Source organism: Amphiprion ocellaris, chromosome 21 (assembly GCF_022539595.1).
Source record: "Amphiprion ocellaris isolate individual 3 ecotype Okinawa chromosome 21, ASM2253959v1, whole genome shotgun sequence".
In the NCBI taxonomy this organism is placed as follows: domain Eukaryota; kingdom Metazoa; phylum Chordata; class Actinopteri; family Pomacentridae; genus Amphiprion; species Amphiprion ocellaris.
Window position 1 is genome coordinate 13,233,079 of NC_072786.1, and position 19,299 is coordinate 13,252,377.

Below are 19,299 nucleotides of genomic sequence, written 5' to 3' on the forward strand. Positions count from 1 at the left end.
CAATTGAATCTCCATTTAGAGAAATACTGACTACTGGAATTAATTTCGAATACATTTTATTAGTAAGGATGTAAAATCTCACGTTTCTTTGCAAGTGGGTGATCATAATTTCCCTCCTGTCTTTGACAACAATTTTTAAATAGAGGTGATCCATGTAGACCATGTAAACCTTACATTTACTGACAAGATAACACTGAAATTTTAGTTATAGGTTCAAGCTTGGCTTTTGATTAGAATTGTCCATTGATCATTTTATTACATTCATGTTTTAAAATGTTCTGTTGTCTTTTATGTACCCTTATGAAATTCATTCCAAAGTTATTATTCTTTTGAAAAATCATACTTCTGTTGGATTTAGTTATGAATTTATCACCCGTTCATGCTCAGTTTTCTTTCTGAAGTTTTATTATATTAACTGTGGTACAGAAGAAAAGAACAGCAACTTTTCAACATTTTCATGGAGACTTTTGTAAAACTACACAACTGCTTTTCTTTGTGCATATGCATAGGTCCGCTGGAAATTTTGGACACAAAAATCACTTTTGAGTTCAGCACCTTTCCCAACGTGTTCTGACAGCCAACACACTTAATAGGCAATACTGCAAAATACCTACAGTACTTCAAAATGTAACAAGCATAGCAACAAAATCAATACAACTTGTACTCCACCGGCAGATATTAAGTAAAAGTACAGAAAACGCGTGCGACATATATTTCAAAGAATTACTCAAGTAAAAACTAAAATGACCAAATCCCAACACAAAGACACTCATGCAGACAATTTTCTTTAACAAGACAAAACCCAGAGTGGATTAAAAATAATAAAGAAAGTTAAATATTCTGACAGATTAAGAAAAAAAGGTAAGGGACTATCAAGGTACGAAGTCACTGAATTGAGGGCTCGCTCATGTTTTGCATTAATATCTGCATATGTGGCACTTGCTATTGATAATTTCCCTGTGATTAACTATAGTTATACCTCAGTACTGAACAAAGATAAGTAACTTATCAGTAAAGAATCTGAAATGCTACTCCGCTACTTTCCTAAATATAGAAGTTTTATCCTTTCTGTTTTATAAAGCTTGCTGTATGTATTATACATACTAAAGTTTTCCCCTTTTCTCTCTAAGAGTTTCACAACAGAGAATTACATGAAATGGAGTGTCACTGTAAGGTTCAGAAAAAGGTCATTTCTTTATATGTATCTACTGTTTTTTGTCCTCTCACTCTCATACCTTGTCCTCCTTTGTATTATAACAACCTGTTTGACAATGCTCAAATACATCTGAGTATACACAGAAGCCCCCCTTACACACTCTCTCTCTCACACACACACACACACACACACACCTTCTCAGGTGTAGACCTGTCTGATGAAAAAAAAAAAAAACAGCCTCCTTCACCTGCACAAGCCATATTGTGCATTTAATTGTGGGTGACAGAGTCCTGAGCCGTGTCCTGAGGAAAGCTTGCTGCAGGTGGGTTGTTGCTGAACAACAGCTTCCTGATGATGTCCGCATAGAAAGGTCCATAAACACTTTTGTTGTAGTTGACCAGGGAGACGAACTTGGCTCCTAGCAGTGTTAGTTCAGGCTTGATAGCGGTCAAGCCAGCTGGTACCTGTTCAAGTTTGAGCTGGGATTTGGGGTCACTGAGAAGGGCCATGAAGTACAGCTGCACACGGTCCTCTGCAGAGGAAAGTAGAGGTTAAGACAAGGTTCGAAAATTTCCAACAGGACAGATTTTGAGCTTCATTATCACCTCGGTTTTTATGTATTTAGTACACTGACACCAATGCATGTGTATCTGCCTGTTAAAGAATATGTCAAACAGTCTGTCTAGTTCAGTCAGTCTTACCAACTAGAGTGCGGATGGGATTGTCCTTCTGGGTGATGCTGCAGATCTGACCCGTGAGGGTGGCTTGAAGTGCTGGGGTGAGTGCAGGGTAGTTCCTCTCTGTTAAAGACTTGTTGAGCTCACAGCAGATCTGTGCACTGATGCCCTCTAGTGACTCTTGAATGTTAAAATCCCTGTAGACAGAGGGAGCATTGAGTTCAGTTCTGAGCTCAGATGTCATGTGAGGGAGATGATCTGTAATCATCAGCTATGAAGAAATTTATGAGTTTATGAAATTAAAGGGAACTTACGGTCTGTGCATCCCGTCCAGCAGCACACTGATCATCCTCTTCAGACGGTCAGACAGGGAGGGAAGGCCCTGGATAGGCCCTCCAATGGTGCTATAGACAATAAGCAGCACCTCGTTCACCGCCTGACACTGCTGAAGCTGCCAGTGAATCTCCAGCAGGCGGGTTTCATCTGTCGCCAAGGTCTAAAAGAGAAGAAAAAAAAGTACAAGATACTCAGTATGTTAAGTTTTATGTCAGTGTCTGGAAAATATCTACAAGTTGTGATGTCTTGTCAACAGTTATAATGCCATAAATAACTACAAAGTCAAAATGAAAGCTGAATTTCTTTGATTATATATTTTAGAAAAAAATGAGGTAACCGGACATACAGCATGTACAACAACAAGTGCCCACCACTGGGAAAAAAATGTGACTCTACATACTAGATATTTTACTACTTACTGTTTTAATTTCTGCTTTCTCTGCTCTGTGTAACAGAACAGAGCCTGCAGTTCAGCCCAGTTCAGCTGAAAAACCCATGTGCTTTTGTCATATGACTGTAGGCCACAGATGAGTTAATAAGGGCATGCCAGTTAAAATAGGAAGCACAGGTTGTTTTTCACTTTCAGATGGTGGTTAGCGTAACTGGATTTTTGGTGAATGTTTGATGAAATATTCCCATTTTAAGCTTAGATTTGATTAAGTGTTTCGATGGAATGGTGCATCACAGATTAGTCGGTAAAGAACTATTCGAGAATCTATCTGATTTTATAGTTTCTGGTTCTGATCAAAGGTGTAGTTTTGGCTTTTTTTTAAGATAACATGCCTTCCAAACCCACTGGTGTGTTTTGGGTTGAGATGGTTAATTTCACAAACATGTATACCACATTACCTCAGGCAGTGGGCCTTTAAAGAAGTCCCCTGTGAGGATACGGAGGAAGGCAACATTGATGACCTGAAAGGGCCCAGGCACCACTTGCTGTCTTTTTCCATCACCGTCAGCTTGCTCTTTGGGTATGGTGGCTGACTGCAGCTCTTCCAGGGAAGACTTGATCCAGGAGGTGGTGTGGTCTAAAGCACCTGAGGAAATTTGACAGTAATTTAGCTGTGTAGTATTTCAGTTTCTTACTTTGGAATAAATTCATTATTTTGCAGTAGAGCCTGAGCAATATATCATTTAGTTGATATTTACAGCCAATAGTGGTCTGTCACAGATATATCAGTATATATGTACCATGATAAGGAAAATTTTACAAAGAAAAAGCTTGGAAAAATGTAGAAATAGTTTCATCACATTGTTTACCACGGCTCCATTGTTTACCACACACTGCACAACACATAGCAGTATGTGTTATTTTCTAGTGCTATTCCAGTATATTGCCACACTACACATTGCATTCTTGATGCAGCAGGTAACAAAGAAAGAAAAATGTGTTCTTTCTCACTCACTGGGTGTTTTGTCCAGGATCCTCTGAAATGTTGCCCTCTCATACTCAACACTGTGTCTCTGCAGTACAGGCCTCAGTTGTTCAATTGTAATGTTGACAATGTCTGCCTTCATCAGGTCCAACACACGGAATATCTCCCTATTGTTTAGGAAAAAACAAACCGTGGTGATTAACTTGCTTTTCATGAAATAGATGAATTCTCTACATTGAAATGTTTTTTAATGCTTTGAACCACAAGTATAGAATTACCTAAAGAGTGCCACTATGTTAAGTGTGCTTTCTCGTAACTTCTTGATTTCCTCATCTCTCACTGGTGCACACATTTTGCCCATGGTGGTGATAATGTAAGAGGCAAGCCCCTGGATGTCTACAGCGTCGTTGTCAGCCTGCTGACGAATCAGGTCCATGTCCAGCACCTCCATGATCTGGGTCCGCATCCGATTGGCACCCGGATTAAGGAATGATAGTAAGATCTGTCCAATGACAAAAAACATTTACTTAGATTATTATTACTTCTTTATTTTAGAGTTTTCTACTTATACCTATCACAAATGAGGTCATGGAAAAAAGAGAAGTAGATGATTTAAGGAGGATTAAGACTAGTGAAGAACAATAAAAAGATTATACAAAAGGTGGTACAAAAAATATTAAAAATGTTTATTTATCTTGTTCAGTCAGAAGTATTAAAGTCATTTCTACAAACGTAGTGAAGCTGTAAATGTCAAATTGTGTAAACTGACCGCTCTGATCTCCTCCAATAATTTGATGGCTTGTCCATACTCAGGAGGGTCATCGTTCAGCTCAGCCTCCAGGATGTCCCAGAAAGCCTTGTGGAGATTATCTCTAACCATCTTCCCTAAACTAAGAAAAGAAAACACGGGTGTCATTCATCTTCACCAAACATCAAAGGAGAAAACATAGTGCTGTTATCTTGGTAGGGATGAATAATTTTTTAAACAAAGTGTCATTATTGCACAGAAAATCATTTTGATTTGCTGCCAGCAACACAGTGTGATGATAAACTACATTGTACTTTGCTGTCTGTTTTACCTGCGGCTGTCCCTCTCCTCACTCTACAAAAGATAAATTATTTTTCTCTACCTTCCTGTGTACCCCTCATCATTCTTCAGCCTTTCTTGTTCAGCTCAGATTGAGCTTAAGTTTTTTTTTTTTCTGTGAAATTTAATACAGATTGAAATAAATATAGGTAATGGCTGTTCATCTATACAATTTCTATAACATCATCGATCAAAATTCTGATAAGTCAATGAAGTATTAACAGTTATGTTGAAAAGTAAGTACCTTCATCTCTTGTCCTCTTGGAAAGAAAATAACTCTTATTTTGAAAATACTGAATAACCGTTCAAGATAGTTTAACACAGATTGGGATAATTTGGATCATTTAAACTTCCTGTTCCTTCCTGTCAGTGCTGTTTGTTGTGTTTGTTTGAGGATGCCATGTTTTTTGAAGCTGCTTTTACTGAATTATTTAAATATTTCATCAGCTGAGTGATTCACAGTCAGTTTGGCCACAAACAGTGGTGTCTCTTTGGATCTCTTTTCTCACATCCTTCTGAAAATTCACACATCAGTGTCAGATTGTTTTGTTTTTTTTTAACAGCTATTTTACAGTTACGATAACATGACTTGCATGTATTCTTGGTCTTCTTCTATTAAGTGTACATGTCTTTATAAATAGCATGAAGCTCCATATTTGTTAACATCTCTCTCTGATCAATAACATATTCAACATTTTAGGTAAAATGTCTGTGAACTTTGTTAATAAAAGAGTGTAAATTGTGGGAGTAAACAACTGGTATGGATATTGTAAAACATTTGTCATCAAAGCTTGTGTATTCAAATTAATTTGCAGTCGTCTGTACATTTTTCTATATATTTACATGACAAAAGGTCCACTAATAGTATTTAGGTCCACAAAAAATCTACAAAACATGATCCAGGGGTGATGAAATGGACAGCAAAGATCTTGTTCATGGCATACCTGTCTTGGGGTATGGTATTCAGTTCCATTCGGAAACTCTGGTTCACAACAATTTCATGGGAAAGGCTTAGGTTGAACAGGTCTCTTCCAGCATCCATGACTTCATCCAGGGTTAAAGTTTTAGGTGGGCTTGCTGTGAGAGCCAAACATTGAACCAAGTTTGTAAACAGACAAACAAGCTTGTGTTGTATTATTAAAGTTGCAAGATGACATTCATGAGGATGGTTACTCCCTAATGAGATTAAAGATAACACAGGCACTGACTAAAATGAAAACAGGAAGTAAGAGGATGTCTGGTGAGCAGTCAAACTTACAGGAGGGTGTACAATGTTTACTGGAGCAGTCACTGGAGAAACTTTCACGTGAGCAGTCCAGGTCACTGGCCAATGTCATGCTGTCGCAGCGCTCTGACGAGGACTCTACATCACTGCCTTGGTCCTCACCGCTGGATGTGGAGGTGGGTCGCTCATCATTTAGAGGCATTTTGGATTAGAGCTGGACATGAGAAGTTGATAGTAACATTGTTGACAAGCCCCTTTAAACAGAAAGGATTTCCAACACTTTAAGTATGGAGTAGATGTCAGTACTTCAGTAGAAGGCAACTGAACTTCTCTTCTAGGTTCTGGAAGATGTTTCACTTGTTATTCAAGAGGCTTCTCGAGTACAATCAGAAGTCCTAGATATATACTGTCAACCTCAAATTGCACGGTTAATGGTCCATTACCTACCCAAGACTCATATGCCTCAAGCTGTGAGGGGTTGTGAAACTGCGAGGTGACATATGACTCAAGATGTTAGTGGTTGTAAAACTTTCCTGTGAGAGATCTCAAGACTGATAAGTTGTGTCATAGACCCCATTCCTCTGTTTAAAGATGGCTGTTCCAGTTTAACAAAGATGGATTCCTTCTCTCCTTCCTCAGAACTCTACTGTTGTCTGAAAACTTTAACACGCATAAATAATTCCTAAAGACTGACATGTATATTCAGTAATGACAAACACAGACACTATTGCTAATTTTGAGGAATTCCTACCTAAATTGCTGTGGTGCTGTAAATAATTAAAAGACAATCAAAAATGAAATAAAAAAAGCAAGAAAAGTTGTGCACATGTCAGAGTGCAATAGAGTATAGATTTCTCACCTTAGTAAGAGTTGTTATTGCCATGGCAGTTAAAGAAGAGTAACAAAAACACCAGTCACACTCTATAAAACAGCTGGCGGGCCAGTCACCATGGAAACAAAGCTAGCTGCTTTGTTGCACAGTTTCAACATCTTATTAAACTCACTGATAGTGCATGAAGTAACTCACTGGAAAAACACTAGGCGGCTAAGAGTTTGTTTACTGCAACCAGGGTTAACAGCACAATTCAAAGTCTAGACACAAGCAGGACCAATTTCCACACAGGTTTAAACAACAGCCTGTATTCCTTGAGGATAAAAGGGACACTGTGTCTGTCCATCTGATCAATTGTGTGTCCAGGGCAACATGGGACAACAGAGGGCTTCTCAACCGTCAACACGATCCTATTACACCTGCATCTATGTCGTCCATCTTCCACACAAAAGCATTAGCATAACAAAGACAGGTACTGTTTGTGAAGTAGGAAAACTGTGACCTAACACCAAGCTGAGTGAATTCATAAATCAACCTAAAGCAGTATGGGCGTTGCACACATTTTCATTGTTTTTTTAAATCAATACAAACACTAATTACAACATTTGGCTAAATAAAAATGCTGAAGTGTATTTTACTGTCCCATCTACAACTAAGCAGGCCTCACTGATATTATTTCAGACATACAGTACTGGCAGGATGACCCCTGGGTGTTCCTGTCCCCAGGCTCAGTTATCAGCTGCCAAAAATGAATACACACTCCCTGCCAGCTCTTACAGTATAAAGATAGCTCAGGGGGTGAGGACGGTGGGTGGAGGGAGTGTGCTACTTATGTGCACCCCTGCTATGTCTGCAGCTCGTTCATTACATCATCCGCTAGACTTGACAGCTAGGTCAAAGCAATGCAGCAGGCCAATTTTCAGAGATTATCTGGAGGGATGAAAGCGGTGCAGTCCAGAAAACTGATTACGGATTAGGTGTACTCTGTCATCTGCTGCTTCATTACGAGAAAGCCTCTTTAAGCAGTCTGAATGTTCGTTGGATTAAAATATATTGTGCTGTTATGCCAGACCAATGATGCAAGATCAGGAAGAGAAAACATAAACAATCCAATTACTGGACGTGTAGAAAACTGAATTTAAAAAGGCATTTGAAATACACTCTAGACTCTACAATACAGCGTTAGAATGTGACATATGCAATAATAACCTTAAATATGCACATCTGTAGTGGCTGTCTACCATAAAAACAAATATGCAAGCACATAAAGGACAGGCATTCCTATGCAAACTACGTGCTGTTACTCATTTAACTCCTGCAGAAACAAAGACAGCTCTCTGCGATCCAGATTTCGCTGCAGTGTAATGTAAACAAAGCAGTGGATCAGGGAGGCTGGGCTAGCAACACGGGGACCCTCGTTATTGGCTGCAGCTTCCTGTCTGTCAGCACCGCATGGAAACTCTTTGGTTACATCCCTGTGCACATGGATAAAAAAATAACCACACACGCGTAAGAAGTGGGTACACGTGATCCCAGCTGCAGACCAAAACAAGAACGCCATATAGGAGTACATTTTATTTGCTCATGACAGAATCCTAACAGAGTGCAGGAATACTAAGCGCACTGTACTAGCGAAGACATTTGTTGTAACTAATTGTCAGCTCGATTGTTGTTTACATTTTATTACTGTCTTTGTTCTTTGACCAAATCTTTCAACTGTACAGCCAAATATAATTATAATTTAGGCTTCTTTACCATGACAGATATACTTTGACATTAGCGTTGACAGGAAAGGTGTCAGTTGAAACCGTCGAAGTCTTGTTTTTCGTCCACACACAGCCTCAACGCGACATAAAAGTTACCAACAGAGTCAGTCAAGCGACTCACAACCACAAACTGTCAACTGTGCGCAACAAAAGCGACTTTTACCTGATTCAAATCTCCGAAGACGGAGACTGTCACCAAAAATAGCTCAGCTCCGAAGTGAACACTCGCTGTCGTCCTGTTGTCTTGGTCTCAGGGTACGGTTTAAAGGTCCTTCTTTATTCTCCGCCTACTCTTTCTTCTTCTTTATGGGTTTAATGGCGGCTGGCGAGCAGCTCTAGGTACATTACTGCCACCTTCTCAAGTGGCGCACGGGACGGACGGTTCTTGTTTCCTCTGCTGAGCTCAACCGGCCAAACCATTTCACACGTAGGGGTGTTCAACTGCCAAACAAAGACGAATATAAAATTTATTATGTGCTCCAAATAATTCAGTGTGAATGCAAAACTATATATTTATGTTCATTATGCATATTATTTTATACTTAGTTGGACAAAAGACAGTAGTTCTATACCTATCACCCATGGTTAAAATGGTACGCTCCGCACTGCTTCATTTTTCACGTGGGTAGTGTTTGTTTACGGATGTGTCCTCACTGTAGTTCATGTACTGAATATCTGAGGATATTATAGGGATAAAATCTAGTCCACCCAGTTGCATTGGGGGTTCTTACCCTTAATTTGGCAGCAAAAATATCCCAATAAATCATCTTTAAGGGGCGAGTTTGTGTACAGATACAAGGAATCTGACTTTCTTTCGACATTCTTGCCACACATTCCTTTAAGCAAGGACAACAGGTTAAAGAAAGGAACAGGAACGTTTAACTACTATGTGAAAATATGAAAGGGAACTGTTTTTTAAAATCCTTTTTTAAAATCATTAATCTTTGCTATAATGCTCTGTTGTTGCTTTCGTGATGTTTATTTTCCAAAGTTTTAATTGATGTTATGTCGTCAGTTTAGTTATTTAGTTTACTACATTATTTAGTTTACTAGTTTATTTAGTTACACACTCTGTTAATAAAAGTGCTATAGAATACATCATCCTTCTTATAATTTTTTATTTTAGTAGTATTAAATTATGGTCTATAAAATTATGTTTCACAATGCATATTTTTATCATTAATTTATCATTAATATTTATCTAATTCGATTGAAATATTAAATAGAATAAAATATTTGTAGTGTAAACATTTAAGGAGATATTATTTTATGAAAATTTGGCTGTTTTACTGCAACCATTTTTTAATTTCTGAATTCTATTTTTAGAGTTATTTTTTTATTGCTGTATTATCTTTTATTCATCTTGCACACTTGTAACCACTCATCTCGTATTATATTTCACTCCGTTGTGTTGTTGTGGTGTGCATTAGTCTTCAAGTCTGTCTTTTAACATCCTATATATAGTCGATTGCTTGTAAAATATATGGGAAAGCATTTGTAGATAAGCATGAACTATCTATATCTCATTCCAATTTTTGACTTTTAGTTTTATATCTATATTTTATGTATCAGGTAAATGTGAGTGTGCTTGTTTGTCTCTATATGTAGCCCTGTGATGGACTGGCGACCTGTCTAGGGTGTCCCCTGCCCTTGCTCTTGTCACCTGGGATAGGCTTTTTTCAGTAATAAGTTTAAACTAATTTAACACCTTGCTCTAATAGTACTATTGCGTACTTGCTAGATTAATTTTCAGAAGATTAGAAATGTTTCATCGGGGTAATAGAAACAGAAATGCTGGATTTTCAGCTAGCGCCATGCTAACAGATCAGAAGTGCAACTGAATACAATTTTGTTGCTTTGTGTTTTTTGCTGCAGAGTGATTTAATTCATTCAGTTCTTAACTAATTCTGTCATTCCTATTGTTTATTAGGCCGGCCCTCATAGAAATCTGTCAGTCCCCTGCGCTGAACATAAACAGACTATTGTGCTACCGCTCTTCATAGGAGTCTGCTAAAATGCCTTGGCAGTTATACTAATTCTATAACTGTGTCATTGTAGTGTGGTCATATGAATATCATGAGAATATGTCCAGATGGTTTATGTGTGACAGATGGGCACTGCAACATGTTTTCCTGTGGGAAATACAGTAAATAAAGAAAAACAACTGTATATTGTCTCTACATCATGCTGTTTTAATAAAGATTTTGTTTTCTATAAACAATATAATTAACTTGTTCTTAATTTCTTAATATTTTTAAGGGAGCTTTTTGCAAGAAAGATTGGAAACAGTGTGTGTTGAGGCCTATAGGGGGCAGCACTCCGGTGTCTGTTGGTTACATTTAGTAGAAGAAGAAGACGATGATGTCACACAGAGTTCATGATGGCGGTTGATTTGACTCCTCGGTTTCGACGGTTGAACAGCCAAACAAGAAGTTTTCGTGAAAATATCCAGCACGGTAAGGCCTGAGTATTGACTCTAAATAATTTTCATTATCTTACTGTTTTATTTGTATATAAATAACTACAACAATAAAGCATCGCTACGTAATTAAATGCTAGCTTAGTACCACTGAACCGACAGATTTCAATGTTAGCTACCACCATCTTGATCAAAATATGTCAATAGTCCAGACTTTGAGAACGGTGGGCAGACAGGAACCTTGTTTATGATGCCACACTGAGCTTCTGCGCTGTGGAGAAAGTATTGAGATCTTTCACCCATGCAGCACTATCTTTTTCAGCCCTTAATCCTACGGTGTTCAAGTTAAACTGGTGTTAACTGGTTATGTTCCCATGTGTGAGGCTGCTGTGATAATGATACTGTGCCGATTTGCAAAATGTTCTTGTCAAATGTCAACACTTAAATACTATATACTATGCTATGTACTATAGATGCATAAGTATATACATATACTCACAGTTTAATGCATGTTATTAACACTGAGCGTTAGTGACGACACCACTATCAGGTTACACTCAGGTTAACTTGTGGTGCATCCTACCTGCCAGACAGAAATAGCCTGAGAAGTACAGTTAAAAATGTATTCTAGGATTATGGTTAAACAGGGATTGAAGTTCTGTTTGTGACAAATCATCTCTGTATGTTCTCAAATTCTCTCAAGTACTTATTTTTGTATTTCATTTATTTATTTTACAACATGTAGCAGTTTTGGGGAAGTCTGGCTGCTGTCATAATTTTGATCTTGATTGTTCCCCTGAACTTTTTCTTTCTTTCCTGTTTTTAAACCAGAGCTGGCACTTGTTTGCTCTATTTGATGACATTAGGTTTGAAACATAGAGGTACAGCCACTGTGTAAATGCTCTAAAGCTGCCAGTATATATGTCAATATACTAATACGGCAATTAGACTTTACATAGTGTTTATTCAGATATTTTATTTTTATTGCAGACTGCTTAGTAGCATTAGAATCAAATCAGAATGAACACTGTAAGGTTTGCTGTCCTGCCTTTCTAATGAGCTCCATTTCTTAGTAGCATGCTCTTAAAGTGGTTTGAGTCATGCACATGTAGTTTTTCTCTATCATGTGAGCAGACAATGAATGATTTTAAAATTACTCTTAATCCTTTCATGGATTTTATGTCAGGACTACAATGAATGTAGCTAAAGAGTGATGTGTTGTTAAGCTTAAAAGGAGATGCAGAAATGCAGGCTAATTGAACGACTGGTTAGTTTACAGTGAATGCTGTCACCAGTTAATAAACTCCAGTTAAACTTGACCACTGTCATATAGATGCAACACAACAGTTACAGTTTTCACTTGTCCACCTTACTTTTTCCAAACCTCAGAGGAAGTTTCTTGGGACACGACTTTTTTACACTTGTCACTGTCACAAATTGTTTAAAGTCTTATTTTTCACAATCCAGTATTTGTGCTTATTAATCAGCTTTAATATTAGATATAACATCTCAATAATTTGTATGATGACATTTTTCAAGGTATGTGAACTGGTCTGTCCAATTAGGTTGAAAACAAACTGTACCTGAACTCAGGTATTCAGCCAGATTTGACTCACTTTCTTCTAATCCTGCATTTACAAATAGGTTTCTCAGGGCCTTTTGGTGCCACCCAGCTGTGGTACAACATCATCCAAGCCCTGCAGACTCAGGTGGAGGTGCGTCGCTGCAGAAGACACCTACGTGTTCATGCTGAATGTTTCACAGGCTCAGATGCTGTGGACACAGTTCTCAGTTATTTAATGCAGAATGTGGTGTTTTGTACAAGTGAAGTGTCCCGCCTCAAAGCTGCTCGACTCTGCCAGGCTCTGATGGAGGCGAAGGTGTTTGAGCCAGTGGGCACAAAGCTGTTTCGCAGAGACAAGGAAGTGGCCTTTGAGGACAGCAGCTGCAGCCTTTACCGTTTTCTGGAATATAAAGTAAGGTTGAATTCAGCCATGAACGAGGGCAGTGGTGACACAGAAAACATAGCACCAGAGGAACAGGAGATAAAGAGGAAGAAGACCTCAAGGTTGGTTTTACCTAGAATCCCCTCTTTCATATGTTGCTTAACTGACCAGTTTTATTCCAAGTCAATTTACATGCAACATGAAGCATTGAAATGAGGCACTCATAGCAGACATGGGAAGTGTGTGTGTGGGTGTACGTGTGTGTGTGTGTGTGTGCGCGCACGCGTCCGTGCATGTACGTGGTGTGATGTTGATGTTTGTGTGTAGCAGTATATTTTGTTGTGTTTTTTACAATTAAATCCATTTCTAATTATGCAAGAGGTATTGTTTGAAAGCACCAATAGTCAAAATGTTGTCAAATTTTAATCTCCAGGTTTCTATTTAGTAAAAACTTGTCTGACATTTGACTGTGAGAATATTGCCCAATGTCTTTACACAAACCAAAGTTTTAGTTAATTACCAAAATGCATCCTGTTGTTTCTGGAGGCTGAATGAACTGAGGACCATCTCCAATCCTCTTGCTGTTGGACCATCAGACAGGAGGGTTGAAAGGCTGCTGAGAACCATCAACCTGCAACCATCTTTGTCTCCAGCTCGACACACAACCCTCAGGACTTCTGGTTTTCTGTCCAAAGCTGGTAATGACATAATTTGTCAGTATTTGCCAGTATAGCGGAGGCCATACACAAGGGAACAACAGTCCATGACAGTTTATGATGGATATTTTTTTTCTTTCTGCTCTTCTTTCCATAGTGGTGGATGAGGTTTGGAAGCAGCAGACCCTCTTGCAGCTGCTGCAGATAGTAGAGTTGCCCATGTTGGACTGCATACTGACCTCTCCTGAAAGGGTTCAGTCTGGGGCCTGCAGAGCTCCTCTGGTGAACCAGGACCTGGTTATCTCAAACACATGCCTGGAAAGAGAGCTGCCAGACACCCTTAACCTACCTCAGTCAGTGCTCTGATTATTACTTTGTTTTTGCGGCATATGTAGAAGCTGATCTTGTTAAAATCATTGATCGGATATACAGAGCAAATTGCATAAGATAAATAAAATGTGTGTATTTGTATTCCACGACCCTTCAGTGACAGTAAAGTAAATAGTTCTTCTATTTCATGCTTATAATTTCTTAGATTGGATGGGTGGCTGTCAGCAGCAGCAGACTGCTTGGAGCTCTTTCCTGACCAGCTGATCGTGGTTGCAGGGGAACAGCTCAACCAGCAAGGCAGTAAACCCTCTATCGAGGACAGCGATGCAGAGCAGATTGCAAACCAGAAGAGACTACTCTTTGATACTATTGCAAAATACTACAGTGGACAGGAAAGAACACCACTTCTTTCAGGACGCTACCTGGATATACATACGGCAATTCTGGATTTACTGGGTGAGACTTTAAAAAACTATTATGGACATTTAATAATCAGTCAATCAGACTTTATTTGCACTACATTTTTCTTACAAATTGAATTGAACAAAAATGCCTTATAGAATTGCAATAAAATCAATACATAAAGGCTCAAAACTGAGATTTGAGTCAGAGTTTATTCCTAAATTTTTCATTTGTTGACATGAGTTTAATGCCAGCACTTGTAGTTTGACATTAAGTTTCCCTGCCCAAGTTTCAGTATCAGTGACCAAGACTTTAGTTTGTCCTGATTTAACTGTAGAAAGTGTTCTGTTTTCCTTAACTTGATGTCTAAAATAGAGTTAAATAAGGCATTGGTTGGTCCAGGGTCACTAGGAGACACACTGATTTAAAGTTGTGTGTAAAGCAGTTTCCAGCTGGCAACATGTAAATGTTAAAAAGTGTAGGACCTAAATTTGCACCTTATGGAGCACCGTAATTGTTTTATTAGGTTTTAGCTGAACATCCATGCCTACAAACTTTTTAATGACCTGATGAGATCTAAACCAATTAAAACAGTACCAGAGATGTATGCAATCTTGAAAATTCGAGAACCCAGTGTGGCATTCTTTATGAGAGACAAGTGTATGAAACTCCGCAGCATTAAGTCACAGTGTCTATGATCTGTATTTTGGTTTATTTAGTTTTGTTCTGGTCATAAATGTCAGTACTTTTCTCTCTGTGAAGATCCAGCATATTTCATCTTCCTTTTGTCCATGTCTTGTTTATTTCTAGATGATGGGAAGGTGCAAGATGCCATCAGAGCATCTCAGTTGTGTTTGAGGCTGCTGGATACGAGTGTGAGGGATGAACTGCGGAGACTGCTGGCCTTCATGGCCACAGCAGCTCACTCGGATGCCTGTCGTCTGCAGAAACAGGTAGCCTACTACTCTTCTCCCATCCACACCGTCAGTCCCAGCTTACTGCACTGCCTTTCAGGATAATAAAACAGAAATAGCATTTCAAGGAAACTATCGAAAAAACGTGTTTTTTTTTTATATGCCGTTCTAGTGATTTATGTGGTTCTAGTGCAGCTTTATTTTATTGAATTATATCCAGGATTGGACTGGTAGTTAGTATGATGGAATGCTCTCTTACTGATGTTTTGTTTTTCTTTCAGACTGATAACAGGGCATTGGTCTGCCGCACTTTTCAAAGAGCACTTGTTCAAAATCATGAACTGACTCGATCGCAGAGTGAAACTCTGACACTCTTTCTCATTGACAATCACACTGAGCTTTTTAAGGTACATTTCTGTTCTCTCTTGGCTTCAAATTATGCATTTCTAAACAGTAGATGTGTCCACATTATCTGGATTTGATAAGATACCAACTTAAATAATTGATTTCTCTTTCTGATTGTCATCTTTTCAGTGTATCACAAAAAGAGTCCAATCATTTTACATGGAATCTGTAAAGTTCTTTATCATGTCAAGTTTCTTCCATCCTACACAGACAAATTGTACACTGTGCATTTACAGGCCACATTTTAGTAACTGGGTTCAATCTTTCCTTTTGCTCGCTTTCTGCAATGATTTTAGACTCCTACAACCCTTATTGAAGCTGTGAGGAGAACACTGAGGACGATGCAGCAGGGCAAAGATCCTGACTCCATTGCCAGTAAGTTAATTGTCCGTAAATCATTCACAATTCAGCTAACAATGATTACATGAGTTAACTTAGAATATACTCAGTTTTTCAAAGCCTTTTAAGTAACTTTACATAGAAACCTGTTGGGCTACATCCTGGTTAGACATGCAATTTATTGGAGCATTTAACTGCCACAGTCAATCCAGTCTACATGTTTATAAAGTTTAATCTGCATCTTTATCCAGACCTGCAGCAAAAATCACCTATACTGATTTATCTTGAAACTGACCCCAAATGTAAAATGTCTTGCCCACGTGGAGGCACTGTTGCTCCACATTCACACTAAAAAAAAAAGCTGGCTCCCTTAACATTGTGTATTAATGCTCCAGTTGAAACCTTTGAAACCCTCTCTGCTGTGTTGCAGCGTTCACCTTCTGCCAGCAGGTGACTCCACAGGAATATGAGGACCAGCGAGAGGCTACCACCTTGGAAAGCCTCAAACAGCTTCTTCATGACATTTCCTCAAGCAAGAGCATGCCAATCAAGGAGAAGAGGAGGCTGCTGAAAGAGTTTGAGAAACATCACCCTGTGGTCTTCCTCCAGCATTTCTCCAGCACTTTCTGAAACGTACAACTAACTGGTACTGGTTTGAATTCATAGATGTACTTTCACAAAGTCAGTGGGTACTTGCAGGATAAAAATGATAAAGCTTCAATGAGTAATATGAGTCTAATTAAATATCTTGTTCTGAGAGTTGGACTTCTAATGCAGACAAAACATTACATAAAAACAGGTTATGATGCTAAATCAGTATAAAACAGGTTGTGACCCTTGAGGATTTATTCAGAAGTCTGGGGCTAAGTCTGGATTTTAGAAAAAGTTACTACTGTCTTGCAGCCATGGATGCCTTTTTTTTAACTAATACACATTGCAATTTTAAGAAGTATTTGGAACCTTTTTATTAAAGGCATTAAGTCAGCTGTAGACTTATAAAGTTTTGCACTAGTTTGAAAACTAATTGTGCTTTCTGTGTGTGATCCCAGGTAACTTGATGCAGGTTTTTAAAATAGTTTTATTCTACATTGTTGACAGATTTTATGTTGCATAAATCAGTAATGTTTAAATTGGGATTTGTATTATTCCAACATTACAATAAGGTAATCATAACGTATATAAAAAGGTTGTAAAAAGGATTGCTTAAATAAAATATTCAGAATTTTATGAATTTACCCTTTAGCTAGCTGCTCTCATGTAGCATTTAATGAACAGTGTACTAATTGATGTACTTCTATGATGAAGTACAGTATTTGGATAAAGCTAATGTGTTATACTGAGAAGTTTTTTAGTGAAGTTGATTTGGGCTTTAAAAATGGTGTTGTGCTTTTCAGAAGTAATCCTGTGCACTTTTATTTGGCATTAATATTTCTACATATAAAATTAAGAATAACAATTTTATGTTTTTGTGGTGCTTCGAGAGCATGTTGTGTTGATGGGAAAACACTGGTAACTGTAACACTAATGTCACTCGAATAAGTTTAATACATAAGCATGAAGGTTTTTTTAATGAAGATTTTAATATGAAATGAAAGCGGAGAGGACAAAATACTGTGTTAGGCTAACCATAGCTCAGGTAAATACTGTAGGCTTTAATTTTATGGGGTTTAAATGCGTTTAGTGCCAGCAACCCGATCAATTTTAACTGTAGCTTTTTAGGATTTTACTTGAAATGTAGACATTATGACTTGAAAAGGTGTAAGTTTGGTGTCCTATGACTTGATATTGTTTTAGAATACTAATTTAATCTTAAATATGATGCCTCAGTTGAAGTTTTTATTTTAAAATGTTACTTTGTGAAGCAATGGTCATGCAGAAGTAATTTACAGTCAAATCTCATTTTAGTCAGCATCTTTTTTTTTCTTTGAAAACACTGAAATCATGTTAGAATGCACTTTATGATGCTGAAATATGCTTTACTTAATAATGCATTTAATAAAAGTTGTTCTCTGAAACACGTCTTTGCTGTTAATATTTTAGTGTATGTGTCCTAGTGGAGTCCACAGATCTAATGGTTCCTTGATGTCTTTATATGAGGTGCACTAGCATAAGACAGTGAGAGAATTCTTTTTCAGTCTAGAAAAAAGGAAGGCTGGAATTTTAAGGCCCTATTTGTTGTCTATACAGTGCCTATATAAAAAGTGAAAACAGATGAGAGTTCAGGTAGGAGGAATCTGTTTTACATTGTAGTTTTATCGGCACCTGTGTGTGGAAGGAACACTGCATGCAACACCATGAAAATATTACTGAAATGCGTAGTTAAAGTTAAATCTATCACTAAGATATAAAAGGAATATGGCACATGCCTAGAGTGCACTGTCCTCAAGAACTGAGCGACTGAAACAAAGATGTCTTCTGAAGGAGTCACACAAATGGGAGAAACTGTCTACAACACCTCTTTCCCGTTCTTCACCAGTCAACGCTTTACAGGAGAGTGGCAAAGATAAAGCCACTGTTGAAGCTCCTATTATTTCTATATTAAACTAGAGTTCACCCGAGGGCATGCAGGACACTCTGAAGTCAACTGGAAACAGGTCCTTTGGTCCGAAGACCAAAATTTACCTATTTGGCCCCCAGACTAGATGCAGGGTTTGCGCATCATTACAAACAAACCATCCCTACTGTGAAGCATGGTAGTGGCAGCATCATGATGTGGTAATGCTTCTCAGCAGGATGGTAAAGGTAGAGGGTAAAATAAATGCAGCAAAATATGGAGAAATCCTGTAGGATAACCTGACACAGTCTGTAAGAGAACCTGAGAGAAGATTTGTTTTCCAACGAGAGGGATTCTCAGCATACAGCCAGACCTATATAGAAATGGTTTGAAGACAACAAGGTAAATGTCATGGAGCAGCTGAGTCAGAGCCCAGACATTGATTCCAACTGAGAAATTTGTGGCTGGACTTGAAAAGGGCTGTTCACTCATGGGACGGCAAGTTGTTGTGGGGGTTAGGACTGTCACCTCACAGCTAGAGGGTCCTGGGTTCAAATGTAGGCTTTCTGAGTGGAGTGCATGTTTTTCCCGTGACTGCATAGGTTCTCACTGGGTACTCTGGCTTCCTCTCACAGTCCAAAGACATGCTGAGGTTAATTGGTGATTTTAAATTGTCTGTAGATGTGAATGTGTGCTTGGTTGTTTGTCTCTGTGTAGCCCTGCTTATAGTCTGGCGACCTGTCCAGGAAGTACCATCCCTTTGCTCCAAGTCCAGCCCCCCACGACCCTACAGTGGATAAAGCGGATAAAGGATACAGATAATGGATGGATATTCACTCATGATCCTTGTGCAACCTGACAGCTTGAGCAAGCCTGATTGAGACCTATCAACACAGACTCAGCTATTATTGTGGCCAAAGGTGCATCTACTACTACGAA

The 19,299-nt window shown here is 38.4% G+C and overlaps 2 protein-coding genes across 3 annotated transcripts; one reads left to right on the forward strand and one right to left on the reverse strand.

The window, feature by feature from the left end:
* Window positions 1-383: 383 nt before the first annotated feature.
* Window positions 384-8,814, reverse strand: tcp11l2 (t-complex 11, testis-specific-like 2). The gene is made up of 10 exons (XM_023284774.3): window positions 8,619-8,814; window positions 5,891-6,071; window positions 5,577-5,709; window positions 4,315-4,435; window positions 3,824-4,047; window positions 3,576-3,712; window positions 3,019-3,206; window positions 2,148-2,329; window positions 1,858-2,030; window positions 384-1,688 (listed from the first exon to the last, which is right to left on the reverse strand). The coding sequence occupies exons 2-10, from the start codon at window positions 6,057-6,059 to the stop codon at window positions 1,426-1,428; spliced, it is 1,590 nt and encodes a 529-aa protein (XP_023140542.2). The 5' UTR covers window positions 6,060-6,071; window positions 8,619-8,814; the 3' UTR covers window positions 384-1,425.
* Window positions 8,815-10,793: 1,979 nt separating this feature from the next.
* On the forward strand, window positions 10,794-17,883 carry depdc4 (DEP domain containing 4). Of its 2 annotated transcripts, XM_055006282.1 has the most exons (10): window positions 10,794-10,911; window positions 12,519-12,942; window positions 13,367-13,518; window positions 13,634-13,829; window positions 14,012-14,262; window positions 15,019-15,161; window positions 15,404-15,529; window positions 15,657-15,695; window positions 15,824-15,902; window positions 16,297-17,883. In XM_055006282.1, the coding sequence occupies exons 1-10, from the start codon at window positions 10,833-10,835 to the stop codon at window positions 16,494-16,496; spliced, it is 1,689 nt and encodes a 562-aa protein (XP_054862257.1). In that variant the 5' UTR covers window positions 10,794-10,832; the 3' UTR covers window positions 16,497-17,883. The 2 variants fall into 2 exon arrangements, with proteins under 2 accessions (XP_054862257.1, XP_023140539.2); XM_023284771.3 differs by lacking the exon at window positions 15,657-15,695.
* The last annotated feature ends 1,416 nt before the right edge of the window (window positions 17,884-19,299 follow it).